A 17,795-nucleotide genomic window follows, 5' to 3' on the forward strand; every position below is an offset into this window, starting at 1 on the left:
ATGATAAAGTGAATTTATTTGCATGGATTACCAATTTATCCAAATAGAGTCATAGTTACTAATTTGCATTTTAAAACACTCAATTAGACTATGGGCAGGGACTGCTCAGGGACAGTTAGGGATAGTTTTCGCCCTTCCACGTTTCTGTTCCCCCCGAGACGTGTACTGTTGCGTGGGGAACATTGTGTGAAAACTCGTGCTAGTTGTGGTTTTCTTTATACTTGTTTCGTTTTTGGTAAATTACCAACATATCTTTAAATTTTAGTAGCCTGAATATCGTTTCTACATTTTACAATTTACAGGACAAATAATATTTAATATTGCAGAAATACATCACAATCTGGAAAGTAGTGATTAAAGTTGAATACTAGGAAGTAAGTGAAAAACCCCACTGAACCCCGAGTCGACAGAATAGATGCTGTCAAACAATGCATTTTACGCATTTTCTTTTGAAACTATCCCATGTTTGGTTTGTTTTTGATCAAAAGAACCTATTTGCTCTCATTTTCTACATAGTCTGACAAGTTTGATTATTTGGTTACTAAATTTATAGGAGCGTAAAAACAGCAAAGAGGCAGGGACCATTGGAGAGGAGATCGACTATTTTTAAAAAGCAGATACAATGAGACAAAAACAGCAATTGGAGGCCTGGTAAAGGGGCAGATATCTTTACACACAATAGGTCTTGAAGAAATTGTGTGTTATAAACAAATAAGCAAACACAAATAAATTATTAAAAAATTTGTTCATTCTTTGCCCTCCTCAGGAGGAATTTAAGGCAGCTTATGAGAATATATAAAATAAAAGGAGAAAGCACAAAGTAGGGTTAAAGGAAAAAAAAAAACCATGGAAATGGTGCCTGTCATGGTCGTCTTCATGCACTCGCTGAAAGCTGGCCATGCTTTTTGTTCCCTGCATCACTTGGCACCTTTGAAGACTATTTCTAGAAGAAATCCCTTTTAGAGTTTGATTTGTTAGGAGGAACCCAAATGCTCCTTTCCAATAAAAATCGTGACTTTGTTTCATTTTCATTGTGACTGGTAGTTAAATTGGCGAAATTTAAACTTTATTATAAACCCCTTATGGACAACAAACATATGTCCTTCTTCCCTTAAATTTTTATTAATATTTTCTCCGATCCTAAATCTTTATTACTTTATTTTCATTAGTTTCCTCTTTTTTACAAATTCTTTGTGAAACAAAGTAGAGTAACAAAAAAATAAGTGAAAATAACCTCTCAGTGATTGGAATTTAAATAAATTTTAGTGTCCTTAATTATGCTTTGTGTTTTTATAAAACAAATCAGAAATGAACTCGTCTCAGGTTTGGAAAGATAGCCCTCCTAGAAAGAATCAGGGCTGTTTTACTGAACGGGCTAAATAAATACATCCTGAACATTGGCTGCTAATTTTCTTGGCATAACTTTTATTCAAAGATAGTGCAAAGATAAGCATCAGCTTATCACGCCAAATTAGAGGGATCTGATTAACAAGACTGGACTGTGGCTCTGGGCAGTGGAGGAGGCCTCTCCATTACAGTGAAGGCCCTCTCAAAGTGGGGCGAAGTAGCCCCCTGGGAAAATTTAGATCAGAGATGCTGGAAGTGTTTCTTAGTATGGTTTAGCAGAAACTTTTATTTTCTCTTGGTACTTCTGAGTGGTCTCTCTATCTTCTGAAAAAGGTCTTTCTGTTGTGATCTTTACAAATTTAAGTGCTGTCTGTCTTTTTACTGTTATTTTTCTTTCACGGACAAATTTGTGATCAGATTTTCTACAAATGAGGTGCTGTTAAGGATTAGGTGTCAGTGGCTTTGTACTGCACTGCTAAATCTTGAACTGCTGAATTATTCAACACTTTGGCAGAACGAAGAAAACCATTTGAATTATTTATGTTTCAACAGAAGTAGTCCCCACCTTAGTACAAATGGGGTATCCTCTTTCTCAGGGAAGACCAGACCATCTGTAATTCAAGGTACAGTTGAAGTCCTAACCTCTTTAATGCAAGAGCTACAGAACAGTGGAAAGACTGATTCGGAACTTTGGAAAAACTGTGAGGTATCTAGTTTTGTTTTATATTTGGAATTTAAAAATAATAAACGTGCCTCTACTGAACTCTAAATTATTAGATATTTATATCCTGAAGAGCGTGATACTTAAGTTATTGCTAAAGTAAACGGATTGAGTACATTATTTGGGGAACAATATTGAATGTATATGAAAAAGATGGTCAGAAGTATGTTTTAACAACATATTGGTGATTAGACATATTAAGTTATGTTTTAAATGTGAACTAAAATGTCTGAGTTCAGAGAAATCCAAAATTATTAATGCTGTATTGATTCTAATGTTTTAAGTAACTCATACGGAATTGTCATCATTTTGAAAAACTTAAATCGACTTTGAAAGTTTTTGAACGCTCTGATTATAAATTAAGGCTTCTATTTTTGTGCCTTATCGCATTTAGCCATGACATATCGAGCCATACTGATTTTTCAGATCAGTCATTCTTACTTTGGTCCAAAGGTTAAATTGTGATATAAAAACTTAGTAAAAAGAATCCATGTATATATAAATTTTGCTTCATAGAATAATGCTCAAGATAAACTTTTCCAAGGCTAGATCTGATAATGGTTAATAAAGTGTATTAGACATTATTACTAAACTCTTTATTTAGACTGTAGTAGATTTTGTTTGAGATGTTACTCATACTTTTAAAACCATAATTTGTGGTGTTATTTCAGAATGTAGAATAAATGGAATGAAAGATTAACTAATTTAGGAATCTAATAGTAGCCACCCTAAGTGTAATTACTTATATTCATATCCTTAATCATCGAAATTATAAAATGACTGAGTATTATTGTAAACTTTAAAAAAATTCAGTTTTAAGTTTATATGCTTTTTGTATTTCCATATGACGACTGGTATGTGCTAATGGATAAGACCTATAAAATGCCGTTGTAAAAAAACACAATTAAAAATGGAATGTTTTATGAAATGTTTGCCATAATGTACTCTTTCATTAGCTTATAATACCCGAATTAATGTGTTTCTTAAAAAATGACGTATTGCCTTAATGTAGTTTGACTTCTGGCAAATTCATGTCTAACTAGCAGTTGTTACTTTTAATACTTTGAAAACATCTTAAATCAGAATCAGAATATCTTTGTGCATTTAAGATACTGATTTTTATAGGCCAGAATACCAACCAGCTCCTTACACCTTTTAGCATTTGAACCAGTTTCTTTCTGCCTTTTCTTCTCACCTGTGATGTAAAAGACTATTGTTTTTCTTAAGTTTGGTCATGACTGACTACTTGATTTTTGTAATGGAGACATGTAATTGATTATTCACTGAAGAGTTTCTTAAGATATTTTTTAGTTTGATAGGATATTAAATATCCTTCTGGCCATTTCAGTAAAATTTCTCAAATTTGTTTAGTGTGTTCTAATAGTATTTTTATAGGCTACAAAAACAAAAACCTCTGATGTTTTAGCAAAGCGTTTTGGAAAGAATGGGAGAGGTAAGGGTTGTGCAAGCCTTATCCCTGACTTTTCCTTGAATTTCATGTTTTCATCTTCCTTTCGCAGTAGTAGCATTTGTCCGATTTCTGCCACTTGTAAGGGACTAATCTACATTGTTAAAACAAATCACAAAACCTCCCGCAATTCGAACAGCGAAGAGCTCTGCTGATGATGTGATTTCTTTAGAATTCCTTCATAAAAGTTTGAACTGGGTTCTTTCTGTTAAAACCTCTCTCTTGAATTCTTAAATTTACCACTGCTTAAACTTGGGAAGATTATATACTTTGACTTAATCGAGGTTCATAAAGAATCTTTTAACATATTTACATGAAATACTTTAATATATTCTTAAATACATGCTAATATTTCTGTAATTGTAAGACCTTTTTTCCAGTTACACATATATGGAGCTTGGAATGTTAGAAATTTTAAAGCACATCGTTAACTAATTTGTTTGAATTATTTGAGCATTTTAACTACTTAGCACAACTGATTACATATAGTAGTTATGATTATACGATTCTTATTATAATATCTGTTATTTATTGAGTGTCTATTTACCAGGCACTGTGGGCACTTTTTGTCAGTGGCATTCAACCTTATTAGACCAATGCCTTCTATTTATAACAATTAAAAAAATAATATCAAGAAAACATCTTGAAATGAAATTCATGGATAATATAACCTGTTTGCACCTACTTAAAAAATTATAGTGTCTAACTGTGCTTGTTATAAAGGAGGGATAAAGTGATTTGTAATGAGATGGCTTGTATTCTAGTAGGTAAGTATCCGGGACGTCTCCTTTAGGAGACAGTCGGTGTCTGCCTCTCTGCACTCACCGTGAGTGCAGCCTCCACAAACACGGGCTGTCACAGCGTGCGGTGCTGATGATCCAGCGCGCAGTTGGCGACAGGATTTTCTGAAACCGTGGCCAATTTCCAATGAGTTCTAAAACAAACTTAAGATCTTGGTAGTTGCATTCCTGGACAGTTTTGGTGATTTGAAAACTGTATAAAATGTATGTTATTTTTATAATATAAAACGGACACACCACAGTTCTTGGTCGTGGGGGCCTGTCCTGTGATTTGCATCCTTGGGCCCCATCCACCGAATGCTAGTGGTGTCCCCCTATCTTTGTGACAACCATACCTCACAGATTTTCATAACATAGTTTCCCCATTGATATTGCTGCTTTACGTGCATCATACTTGGATTTAAAGTCTAATCCTCCAAGCCACCTATGAGCAGTGCCATTTGCTAAATTAGGAAACTGAGGCACAAAGACATTAAATTTCCTTTTGCAGGGTCACACAGGTTGTTAGTGGAGGGCTGGGAGTCAGCCCTCGGAGGTCAGAGCCCATGGGACATTTATCAGGCTGCACTAGGAAAACCACCCTCAGGCCGTTAGCACCCAGAAACTGCATGGGATGGGGGACGTTAATTAGATGCCCTTGCCTTCAACAATATGTAAAATGCAAGTGGTAGTAATTATTATAGTTTGAAAGAAATAATAGCTCTTCGTAATAATTAAGTGAAAGGTGTTATTTGCTGCATTTATCATGTTCTTAAATTAGTTTATTTAAGATTAAAATATTAAGTATAAAATCTGACTAGGAAGAACAAAATCTTCTCCACTAATTTTATCCTGGGTAAGCTCTATTCATCTGTATCCAAAATAAGAAAATGATAAGGATGTGATTACTATCTTGTGTCTCACATACTATGAAGCCATTTTTTATGTAAATTGTTATTCTATCATTATTGTAATTTAGTTTTATGCGAAAAGTAACTTTATCAGGTTAAAAATTTGTTGCTTAAGTCTAGTATAACTTAAGAAAACCGTTGCGCAATTATTTCTTTTTCGTTTGGATTCCTGTAAGATACTTTTTATTATAGGTAAGTTGAGAAGATAAGGAACCTAATTTGTTCTAGCCTACCTTGTCCTGAAGTTAGCTGATTTAGAATTAACACTTCCTGTCAGTGCTGTCATGTTTCATTTTGAAGGTTTCCTTTTCTAATTACTGACGTGTTTTTCCCTTTCACCTTAATACTGTCATACAGGCTTCAACTAATTCTGTTACATTATGGTCATTTAATTGGCTTTCAGCATTAACCTGAAAGACCTCTGGATTATACAGTCTAAACTACCAAGGAAAGTTCAGCTAGAAATATATAGCTTTACACACCGATTTTGACTGTATACCTGAGTGCCCACTCTTTCCTTGGCGTTGTGTCAGAGGTGCTGCGGATAGGGTGGGCGCAGGGATGGAAGACAGATGAGTTACCAGAGGGAACAGATGAGATCCTTTCCGACTGTGGTAAATGCTATGAAGGAAACAAACAGGACAATACGGAGAGTAACTGTTAGGACGGTTTGGGAGACTCCGAGGTGGTGACAGTTAAGCTGAAATTGCAGGATAGGAAGAAGCTGGCCATGTTAAGAGCTGGGGAGAGAGCTCTCCAGGTAGAGGGCACAGCAAATGCAAAGGTTTGCAGGTGGAAGACGGTTTTGGCACGGTCAGGGGCCAGGAAGAGGCCCACGAGGCAGGCGTGTATGGGGCGAGGAGCAGCGAGGATGAGGTGAAGGTGGGAGGCGTGTAGGAGCCAGAGCGTGCAGGGCCTGCAAGGAACGACGGCACTGGAAGGATGAAAGGTCTTAAACAGGGAAGCGAGTTTTCACGGTAGATAGTGTTGTTATTTTTTACGCCTACAGCACCTGGTCTTCCTAGGTGGTCTCCCATCCAAGTACTAACCAGGCCCGACCCTGCTTAGCTTCTTAGATCAGCCGAGATCGGGCACATTCAGAGGGGGATGGCCGTAGACAGATGCAGGTCGACGTTGTGTATTATTGCATGTGGTCGGTTCCTGAAAGCACACCAGTCTTGAGAAAGAATTTAGCCTCTGGAGAACTCCATGCCCCTTTTTTGCCATGTTTCACTTAGTCTAGTTATTAGAATACGGACTACTCTTGAGAGTCAGGATGGATCAGGGCCTTGAGGTGGCTGTGAAGGGGGTTAGAGGCCAGTTCCACAGGTTTTCAGAATCATTTCTCATTCCTTTCTCAGCTGTAGTGCTTTAAAACACTTTAATATCTGACTTTAAAAGGGTTTTTTACTTTAATAACAAATAAATTAGGGATTAAATTCTCATAATATGAAATAATTTCTTGTTTTAAGATGTGGGATTCTTTTTTTGGGTACGCGTCGGCGTTTAAGAAAAACCATTAGCCGTTACGAGGAAAGGAAGGGGAACCTGAGACAAATGTAAAGTGCTGCTGCCAGTTCTCGATAAATCTGAGATGGTAGCAGATGACATCAAATTAAGATGCCGTTTGAAAAATAAGATTTACCCAGACCACAGGTTACATAAGAAAGGGGTGGGTACCCAAGCTTTCGTTGTCGTATTTTTGCATTAAATATTGTTTTATAACTATTCAATTCAGCTTACAAATTTTACACTAAAAATATATTTTAAAAATGGCCCTTTCCCACTGGAGGAATTTTTCTGTGAACTATTAGTTTAAAATTATTTTTAACTAAAACGTTGTGTAATTTAACAGGCCAGGTGGTCACAGCTATTCAGTTTGGTGGAAAAACAGTGCCAAGAACAGATAGTCGCCCAGCAGGCACAGTTCCACAGCCAGATCCAAGTAAGTCCTTGACGCCGATTGCTTTTTATGTCGATTGCAAGATTTGCAGAAGAACCAATTAACACCTTGTGTCAGTTTTGTTTATAAACTGAAGATAAAGCATAGGTATTATCTTTAGAGTAATAGCTCATATTGTAAACACTATTTTCATAACATTTGTAAAAATGCGATGTTTAGTATACTTTCTTACCCCAATCTCTAACTTTTTATTTTCAGCGCATACAGGAGGAAATAAAAAATTTAGTCAAGTTACAGACCAGTAATGCTTCCTGGACTTCCTATGATAGAAGTTCTTTAATCAAACAGATATCTTCAGAAAGGCAAATGGGTTTTTTTTCTGAAAACAGTGAGAGAAATGAGTCTGTCATCAGTTATACGAAGTCTAAAGAACCTGAAATGCAGCAAGAAACATCCGCATCACAACCAGACTGCAATGTGGACAGTAGCTCAGTGAGCAGTGGGTATGGTACCTTTTGTGTCTCAGAATTAAATACCTACAAATCTAAGGACCCTCAGGAGTTCATGGAGCACGCAGAGGTTTCTGAAGGACAGTATGGGACCCCCGTGGTGCAGACGGAGTCACTTATAGATGGCGTAAAAAACAAGAGTTTCTATATACACACTCCCGAAGAGTTTTGTGCCTCTTTAAAGGAAGATATTTCTGTTTTTCCTGGTGAATTTGAACACAACTTCCTCGGTGAAAATAAGATTTCAGAAGTATACAGTGGAAAATCAAATAGGTAAGTAGCATTTCTTCATTATTTGAAGGGAGTTTTACTTGTTTATTACTCGTTTATTACTTGTTTATTACACTTAGACTCTAGTTAATAAAGCTCCTTTTAGTTGGCCTGTAATAGAATGAGACGTATTTGAACATTTATCATTTTTACCTGTCTTATTTATTGCCTGTGGAAATCGAAATAAACAAATCACGTTATGTACTAGTAGCATCTGATTTTCTTTCCATTTGCGATGTTATAAGATGACTAAGCTCTTAAGATGGGAGGCCTTGCCAGAAAAATACCTTCTGTGTTTTCTAGTTACTATACGCTTACTAAAATTTAGAGTATGGGATTCTATCAACAGTGGAATTTTGTCACACGTGTCCATATAATTTGAGACCAAAAATTATGCACAGGCATACTCAACTCAAATGTTTTGGGTTTTTTTTTTTGTATAGAAGAGCTTTTGTAAGTTTAATGACCTTTGGATTAATCCACAGATTTTTTAGGAAAGGAAACCGGCTGCATGTTTGTAAAAGCAAATTATTTAAAATCGTGCAGTTTACCCTAAATTCACAGTTTTGTATCTCTGAAACGTGTCATCTAAAGTAAAGCATTTAACTGTAGCATCAGAAGTCTTGTATACCCGGAAGTATAATTATTAGTTCATGTAAATATGCTTTCAACGCAGAGATAAACTCAGTACTTTGAAGGAGTCACTGTGGTGGCTTTTGTTCTACTCCGTGGCCACAGACTGTAAGTATTGTTAATCACGCTTAGACTTTTTGTTCACTTTGCCTTTGGTAATGAGAAATCGAAGAAAGAAGTTTGAGTGAATCGATAAAAATATGTCCTTTTCCTGCTATTAGAAAATAACTCAAAGCACTTTCCATGGAGGCAGTATTTATCAGTGTTTCATGTGTGAGGGACAGCATCTAAAGAGAGTAATATTTTTTCTCCTTAAACAGTAAAGCTGTAACATCATGGGCACAAAAGCTGAAGCAGAACCAACCAAAGAGAACACACGTAGAAGAGGGGCGCCCACAGTCTATGCAAGGAAGTGAACCAACCAAGAAGGTGCCCATGGAGAATGTAGGTGACAAGGCACTTTACTCTGGCGAGCTTCAGCTGCAGATAGTTATGCTGTGTTTACTGCTGCTCGTCAGCTTCCGTGTTTCGCCCTGTCTTTCACATTGTTAATTTGTTCCACCGACATGGCTTCCTTTCCGTGTCACAAGGATTGGAAACAATGATTTGTCCTAAGTATTGGTTCTCCTGTAGGCTGGAAATCAGAAAATACTATAAGAAACTGATTCATTTTGTAAAAGCCCTAATTCTTTCTGTACTGCTAATGTTCACATGTAACCAGAGAGTAATTCATTTAATTGTTTTTTAAAAACCTTCAAATAATTTGTATTACCATTAAGTTGTAAGAAGTAGTACCATGTGTGTGAATGCTTTAAGATGCCTTTATATGAAAGTGTTGAAGTTTGGACAGTTCTGAATTTATGATCCAAATTTTAAGAGATTCAATGTTTAAATTCTCCGTGGCCCTTTTGCTAATATAGCAGCTGCTTTCATTAAAGACTTACAGATACTGAGTGAATTTTAAACATCTTTAAAGCCCTTTTAACCTCAGTTATCGTAGAATAATATCGTTTAGTATAAATCATTGAAATTGCAAAATCAGGTTTTGTTACGAACTTGTTACCTTTGGAAATTGGCCGTGGCTTGATTATCTTAAGCAGTCCTTTCGTCATCCTATGAAGATTAAAGAAGTCATAAGAAGACTCCATAAGGCACTGTTTATTTCTCTTTAATTCCAGTAAATTTTCTTTCTTCAACCTGTGACACTTAGGCTCCCTAATATCACCCTTTCTGACACCCTTGAGCTGATCCACATCCGTGTCGAGGAGGGAAGTGAAGGTGGAGGAAGCTGCGTGAGCCGCCCTGGCCCTGCGTGCGTAGTTGGCCTCTTTTGAACCTGGTGCCATCAGGGATGGCGTCTTCCTGTTCGGCGTGATAGCGTAAAAGTGCGTGGAGTCGGGCGAAAGACGCTTCCCCGTTGGAGTAGGGGGCAGGGAGGGAGCGTGTTCTCACACATACTGGTTTCTTTTTCTGTTTTTACTTCATCCGTAACTCAGGGTCGTGGAGACTTTTCCACGTCTGGTAAACTTGGGGTTTGCGGTAGTGACTGGGTAGAGTCACTGGTTGAACCTTGCTGTCTTTTGTGACTGTAGCTCAATATGTTTTCGATGTAGCGCAGTGGGTCCTCGACTGCAGCGCATGAGAGACACCTGAGTCCCCAGGTGGTCTGCCGTCACTGGCGCGGGGTGGTTGGGGAGGTGGAGCTCTCCATGTGATTCTTCTTGATGCAAAGCTTGCGAACCACTGGTCACCCATGATTTTCCTCCTACATTTGGTGATGGAAAATCAGACCAGCAGCCGGAGGTCTGGTCCCCTGCTGAGAAGTCCCCCAGGGCGGGTCTGTCCTGTCTGTCACAGTGGTGCCAGGAGGGTGGAGCGTGGCCACTGTGGCGACGGCTGATTCCTGTTGAGTTTCCCACTTTCTTTGGTCATCTCCTGGACAGGGGTTATTTTTCCTTTTTTTTTTGGCAGAGTGACTTGTTTTTTTTGGTATTCAGTCAGGGGAAATTGAGTTGCTTTTGATATTTCCAAGTTTTAGATGATTTTCGGGTAGTGCTGGTTGGTGACGAAAGACACCACAGCTGGCACGCGTTCTTACCTGCACAATTCCGGATCAAGTCTGTGGATTCACAGAGTTTGACCTTTCCTCTTCATGTCACTCTTTCTCCTCTCGCATTGTTTTTTCTGGGTTCAGTCTGACTTGGGGTCTTTATGATCAGCATTCTCTTGGGACCCAGTGTTGCCCGTCTACGGGGTCGTTTATCTAGGGTACTAGCTGTTTTGAGGCACATCTTGAAATCGGGTGTTGCTTGGCACAGGGACTGTCCGACACTCAAGTCCGTCTTTGCCTCCTCGATCCTCTGCCTGGGACAGACTGGACGCTCCCCTCTCGCAGGCCGCGGAGCCCGCGTTGGTTTCGCGCTGCCGAAGGCCGTCTGCTGGGCTTTGCCAGCTCCCGGGGCGGCGCCCCGTCGCATGGTGCTTCCCCTTCTCATGAGACCCAGGCCCGTTTTCTTCATCCGCGGCCTTGTTTGCCTGGAGGAGCGCAGCAGGCGGCCGTGGGGTGAGCCCCACTCCGGCCCACCGCGCTGCGTGTCGGTCGTGTGTGTCACAGTTTGCACCTCAGAACCGGAAAGAGGACAGTATTTCACTTGAGATTTCTCACCGAGTCTTCGCCAGCCACCTTCTCTTGTTGGTCTTTTAAGTACTGAGACTTGACAGAACCTTAGACAGGTGGGCGCATTAGAAGAGACAGAAAGTGACCTAGCAATTTCTCATTTGATGAAGGAGAGGCTCGGGGACGCCCTGCAAGGCTGAGGTGGTGACCCCTCCTTGCAGGCGATGTCATCGTCACAGCGGGCTTTTACTTTTGCAGGGGGTCCACGACGGCTGTTAGCAGCGACTGCAGCAGGAGTTAGAGGTTCGGTGACGGTGGGACTAAGAACAATTCCAGTTAACACAGTCTTTCCACGTATTTCCGTGTGGAAACATAGACTTCCGTGACGACGCCAGAGACACCGGAAGGAGACAATGGCTCAGAATTTTAATTTTAATTTTATTTATTCTTTAAAATAAACTCTAACAAGCTATTAATTTATTTATTTATTTTATGCCCGGAGCACCTGGTCTTCCTGGGTGGTCTCCCATCCACGTACTAACCAGGCCCGACCCTGCTTAGCTTCCGAGATCACACGAGATTGGGCATGTTCAGGGTGGCATGGCTGTAGACTGGTTCAGAATTTTTATTAGAATTGATGATAGCTAAGCATTTTGAGCCAATTGTTTGCATGTAAGATGTGTAGTCTATCTAGTTAAAGTTCATATTATGGTTTGTGGTTTTCAGAGTTGGTTTGATTTGTTATAGTTTTAATAGTAAAAATGAATTGTTATGGCTCTTACATTAATTTTAAACTAATGGCTTTAATCTTAGACACCTCACATTTTGCAAGTAGCTGGCAAATTATACATACATTTTCATTCTCAACTTATTAAAAAAATACCTGCTCTCAGTTTTCTTCTTCCGGCTCCACAGAAACTCAAATAAACTTGTAAATTACATAGGAAAAGCAAATCCTCACTGGTAATTCCTGACGCTTTGCATTCTCGTAACCACAGGGATGGCCAGGCTTCTTCATGACCCTTCTGCAGCCATCTCTGCCTGGGTTTGGCACCTGGCTGCCATTGCTTGGGTCAGCTGTTTGTGCCTCAGGGTTTTTAGCTGTGAACTCATAGTTCTTTTTTTTGAATTGTAGTCTGATTTCACTGCTGCTACGCATCCCCGTGCATTTTACCTCAGCAAACCAGATGAAAGTCCAAATTCTTGGATGTCTGATTCAGGAACAGGTATGATACTTATATTTTTAAAGAGTTTTTTTTGTAACGACTTGTCTGCATTTCTCGTAGGCTGATAATCATGCACAGCACATTGGAGGGGTTTCTGTAAATGGACCATGTGTTATGTCCCTGGTAGCCGTAACCTCCTTACTTACCTTAATTTGTGTTCCGAATACTGCAAAGATGGAAGGAAGTATTTCTGCAGTTATTTCAGACAGCTGCAAAAGCCACCTCCGCATTTTTCAGGTGCCTCAAAACGAATTAAGAAAGGCAAACCTTCCGTGAGCCATTTTTTAACTCTCTGGCAAGCTTATTTAAGTTTTAATGGTTTTACATACTGACTCCTTTTTTCCACGCTCCTGCATCCAATTCATCAGGATGAATTAGCTTTGCCTTACGAAAAGTGTCAGGTGCCAACCATCTTCACACTGTCACCCTCATAGAGTCACCTGGGCTCCTGCATTCACCCTCCATCTGTGCTCAGCACAGCAGCTAACGTGCTCCTTTTGAAGATGTCAGGTCATGTGACTTGCCTGCTCAAAACTCTGGCCCCACATTTTTTTAAGATGGCGAGTCCTCACAGAGGCCCAGCGAGATGCAGCCTGTTTTGGGCCTCGCTGTCTTTTGGTCTCACTTCTCTGCTTCAGCAGGGAGGCCAGGCCGTTTGCTCAGACAGGCTGGATGGGTGCTCGTTTTAGCCCTTGCGCGCTGGCCGCTTCCTGTGCTGGGAGTGTTCTTCCGCCTGCGTGGGCGACCTCCGTCCCACGTGGTTAAAGTGGCCAACTCCCGCATTGTCACCCTCGCAGTGAGCCAGCCATGCCCACCCTGTTCGGAGGGCACCTGCCCTCCCCTCCGCATACTCCCATACTCCCTTTCATCTGATCAAATTCTCCCGTCACAGTGCTTGCCGCCTCCAGCACTGTCGTGCTGTGTGATTCCCTTACCGCCCATGTCTCCCGTTCCCCAGCCTGGTGTAGGAAATGCTCAATCAATACTTGGAGTATTGAATTCTCTACTTTGTGTCCGTGTAAGCCTGGACTGTTCGTAAAGAAATTGTTGCTTTGAAAATAGTCTTTTAATTGCATGAGTTTGTCTTGACTTACACCATTTCAGGTTTAAGTATTTGGATCGTGAAGTTAGGACTCTTACATGGTAAGGTATTTATGTGAATCTTTTCCCATTCAGATTCAACTTCCTGTAACCAGATAGCCAAAAACCAGTTACTGCCCATCTGTCATTTTCTTTAGGTAGAAATAATTTATTTTGGAAGGCATTTTTGTTCTCTTTCCTCACTGTTTTCTGTGCGCTTGTTCTCAGGACTGACTTACTGGAAACTGGAGGAGAAGGACATGTATCACTCCTTGCCTGAGGCTTTAGAGAAGCCACTCGCACCGTCCTCCACGGACGTGTCACCAAGCCAGGTGATTTGTGTGTGTGTATTTGCATTATAAAACTGTAGTTAAGAACTCTATTTCATTATAAGTTTTGTGTTCTTTCAGTTTCCGATGTACAGGATAAAGCATGGGTTTTAAGTCGCAGTCATTCTAGTTTTCAGATTCTGTCTCCGTCATTCATTGCCTATGTAACCTCAGGAAAGGTACTTAAAAATGCCCAGTTAGTGTTTTGTGAAGTTAAATGAGATGGTTTTGTGCCTATTATTTTAAATATAGTAGGTCCACAGATAAAGTTCTGCTCTCAGACCTGGTTTTGATTTCCACCCTATCACACTCTTCCACTAATCCATTTCTGCCATAATTCTGAGCGATTTAATTTTCCCTATTAATTTTCTTTGAGCATGAAATATAAATATTTCGTTTACTTCAGAGCAAACAAATAAAACTAACCAGTATGTGTACATTGATGTGCATATCTCACTTCTGGGCTTTGATCAGGTAACGAGGGAATAGGTTGGGGAGAGATACAATTAAAGTAAGCAGGAGACTGTGACCATGAGTGACAGCCGTAGACAGATGGGGCAGTGGAACACCAGCATGCTCGTCAGCATCAGAGCCCCAGAGAGAGGCAGAAACCAGCATTTCTGTCCTTCAGGAAAGGAGCGGAAAAGAGACAGATAAACCCAAAGCGGAAGGATGGGGGGCGTGAGATCGTGAGGAGTCTGGAAGGCTCGGCGGCCTTGTGGTCTGGGCTCCCTGCGCATGTTCCTGGATCCGCACCATCAGTAAATTAATACTACGTTTTGTTCACTCTGAGATGCCACCAATTTTAACACTTCCTGTTTCATAGTCTACCAAGAAAAAAAATTGCCAATTAGACCGATACAGTGCTTTTTTACCACTTAGAATGTATGTTTTTTCTTATAATTAAACATAGATTTTTATCCTATAACTCTTTTATATACTTTAGAAGGAAAATAGAAGTGAAATAAATCGGTTAAAACTTCTTTACCTACAGAGGCTTACCGCTCCTCTTTTTTCAGTCCAGTGTTGGTTTCTGTGTTTTTCCACCGTTTCCCTCAGGCTGCCTCGAGCCTTGGTGACTTGGCATTTCTTTAAAAAAGGATGACAGGCCTCAGTGCTGGGTGTACCTGGCTTAGTAGTTATGTAGGACTGCCCTACTTTTGACTCCCAGGTGGAGAGTGTTGCTAAACATGCCCGATTCACCATCTTTTACACGCTGACTCTTTGTGGGTTCCTGTGTAGTCGCTAGATCTTCTTCCAAGCTGCTGACACCTGCTTGGCCAGTAGAGGTGGCTTTGATATTTGCTTAAAAGCAGGCCATGATTATTAATGTCACAGCTGCTACTTGACCGAAAGTAGTTATAAGATGCCATTAATTACAAGAGGCATCATTTCAGAGGTGTTAAAACATGAAAAGAAATCATAAAAGAGGTGGAAAATGGTACCTTTTAGTAACCTGAGCTCTAAATAGAATAACTCCAACTATTCTCCCGGCCAGCAGGCAGGGACTGCTTGGGCTGGAGCCGCAGCCAGAGCTCTGCCACTGGTCTTAGGCTGTAAGGTTGTTGGTATACGAAAAGTAAAGTTTTAAAGCAGGATTATGGAAATTATGGTAAGTTTTAAGGTTTTACATTTAACGAATGAATGCCTTTAATACATACCTAAAATATAATTATCTTATTCACAAGCTAATTGTAGGGTTTATTAAAAAATACTCATTCGTGGTGCTCTGCAGCCTGCTGGAGTCTGGAAGTGGGGCTGCAGTTGAGAGGAAGCTGTTCTTGGGGCGCTTTGCGTGCGCCTCGCCCCGCGTTTGAATGCTGCCATAGTCTAACTTCGATGGGGCTGGACGGTACCTCACGCCCCTCAGCAGGTCGCCCTTGAAGTGGTTTCGGCCCGGGGTGTCAGTACGTGGAGCTTGGCCTTTCAACACTGCGCGTGGCAAAGCCTTGATTTCAGGCTGTACAAATTAGGGTCCTGTCTTCTTTTACTAGCTTGAAAAGGCGCTCATTTTCTTTCAGTAACTTCTTTCTTAACACTTTTTCTAGATAAGGAACTGCATCTCTTGGTGGCTGTCCCCTTGAGTCCCTGGAAATCAGCCCGGCGAGGAGGGTTCTCGCCCTGCTTCCTTCGTTCATCGCGAAGTCTTGTCTTAAGCTTGGTTCTCACTTTGCGGGGCTAGCAAGGACTTTATTCTTTGGCAGTATTCTTAGGCTGCTGAGTGACTTAGGGTCCAGTTGTCCCCTTGTGCATGTTGTTAGGGGATGTGAGAACGTTTTCGTTCAGAGAGAGACTCAGAACAATCGGGTTTGACTTCCAAGCCTTTATTATCAATCTAACAGTCTAGAGCTTCACTTTATTTAAAAGCTTAAAAAAATCTTCATGTGGTGCTGATCGTGATCTCAGTAGAGGATTTTCATTGTTGGTAACACTGTTGAAATGACTTTGTTTCGTATCTTTAAGTCTAATACTAGTAATGAGATGAAGCTGCCGTCACTGAAGGATATTTATCATAAAACACAAAGAGAAAGCAAGCAGCTCCCCGAGTGGACTGTCACGTCTGCTTCCAGCCCAAACCATCCACCCGAGGTAAAGTTGTGGACACTGCCGAGTGACGATGAAGGCTTCTCGTGACTCTGGCTTTAGCTTAAGCTTTGTCCTCTCGGGGGCCTGGAGCCTGCTTGCTGAGACCCAGCGCTGAGTGCCGGGGACAGACCTCACTGTCCTGTCTCCTTCCTAGGTGCTGACTCTAGACCCGACGTTGCATGCGAAGCCAGGCCAGCAGACGCCGGGGATGCAGCCACGTGGCTTTCTGAACGCCCTCGATGACAGAATATCCTCCTTTTCACCAGACTCTGTTCTAGAACCTAGTATGTCCAGTCACTCTGACGTAGACTCGTTTTCACAAGCAAGTAATATGGCTTCTCCGTTATCTGGATTCCCAAAATGTCCTTCAAATACGAAAGCCTCGCCAGTGGACTCTTGGAAAAATCATACTTTCCAAAACGGAAGTAGGGCTAGTTCCACGTTTCCCTCAGTATATACTGTCACCAGTAATGACATCTCGGTGAACACTGTGGATGAAGAAAACGCTGTCATGGTAACTCCAGCCTCAGTCAGTCAGTCCCAGCTTCCAGGTACAGCCAACCGCATCCCAGAATGCATTTCACTGACTTCCCTGGAAGATCCTGTGATATTATCTAAGTATGTATTTCAGGGAATGGCTTATAATGTTCATAGATTTTCTATGCTGTCTGCTTAAATGATGAAAATGATTTTTATTGAACCTCAGTTATGTATAAAATCTTAAAAAGATAGCATTTTTAAGGTAGACCATCTAAAAATTAAATAATCCACGTCTTTTCTTCACTTTATTAGTGGTCAGCTTCTGTGTTAATCTGTTTGTATCTCCTGTGAGTGTACAGAGGGAAAGGCCGCATCTTTGCTGTGAGGACGACCGCGCTTTTGGTCCCTCTTACGTGCTGGGGAGCGAGGGGATACTTTCCTGACAGATGTCTGTCCTCTCATCCACAGCATCAGGCAGAACCTGAAGGAAAAGCATGCTCGGCACATAGCGGATCTTCGCGCTTATTATGAATCAGAAATAAGTAGTTTGAAACAGAGACTGGAGGCAAAAGAAATTTCTGCAGTCGAAGATTGGAAGAAAACCAATCAAATTCTCATAGACAGGTAACACTTACAATTTAACTAGAGAAAGAGAGTGTGAGTGGGTGTGTGCGTGTAATTTAACTTAGCTTTTCTCCGACTTGGATATATTATTTCCCCCAAACTGTATATTATTGTGATGATAAAACACTTTGAAAGCATGTGCTTCAGATTTGAAAATTTTAACACAGAGACATGTTTGCCTAAGTAATTTTTACAGATTGGAGCCAGCCTCTTATGCTAATAACTGACAGGAGGACAGTTGTTTCACGTGGGCAAAATGCTGAAACAGCTGAGCAGGCTTTGTACGTGTAGAGGAAAGGGGACTAGTTCCAC

The 17,795-nt window shown here is 40.6% G+C and overlaps 1 protein-coding gene and 2 pseudogenes across 8 annotated transcripts in view; 1 reads left to right on the plus strand and 2 right to left on the minus strand.

The window, feature by feature from the left end:
- The window catches only part of MPHOSPH9 (M-phase phosphoprotein 9), a 48,181-nt gene that overhangs the window by 2,641 nt on the left and 27,745 nt on the right, over positions 1 to 17,795 (plus strand). For 5 of the 8 annotated variants that reach the window (XM_039879290.1, XM_039879293.1, XM_039879292.1 and 2 more), the window contains 9 exons: positions 1,900 to 2,053; positions 7,082 to 7,171; positions 7,388 to 7,911; positions 8,862 to 8,985; positions 12,294 to 12,384; positions 13,693 to 13,796; positions 16,257 to 16,382; positions 16,534 to 16,997; positions 17,328 to 17,483. In XM_039879290.1, coding sequence (XP_039735224.1) covers positions 1,900 to 2,053; positions 7,082 to 7,171; positions 7,388 to 7,911; positions 8,862 to 8,985; positions 12,294 to 12,384; positions 13,693 to 13,796; positions 16,257 to 16,382; positions 16,534 to 16,997; positions 17,328 to 17,483 — 1,833 coding nt within the window. The remainder of the gene's footprint in view (positions 1 to 1,899; positions 2,054 to 7,081; positions 7,172 to 7,387; positions 7,912 to 8,861; positions 8,986 to 12,293; positions 12,385 to 13,692; positions 13,797 to 16,256; positions 16,383 to 16,533; positions 16,998 to 17,327; positions 17,484 to 17,795) is intronic. The other 3 variants (XM_039879296.1, XM_039879297.1, XM_039879294.1) reach the window with 2 other exon arrangements.
- On the minus strand, positions 6,227 to 6,345 carry LOC120616171 (uncharacterized; annotated as a pseudogene).
- Positions 11,652 to 11,770, minus strand: LOC120616188 (uncharacterized; annotated as a pseudogene).

This window comes from Pteropus medius, unplaced genomic scaffold (genome assembly GCF_902729225.1).
Source record: "Pteropus medius unplaced genomic scaffold, Ma_sr-lr_union100, whole genome shotgun sequence".
Lineage (NCBI taxonomy): Eukaryota > Metazoa > Chordata > Mammalia > Chiroptera > Pteropodidae > Pteropus > Pteropus medius.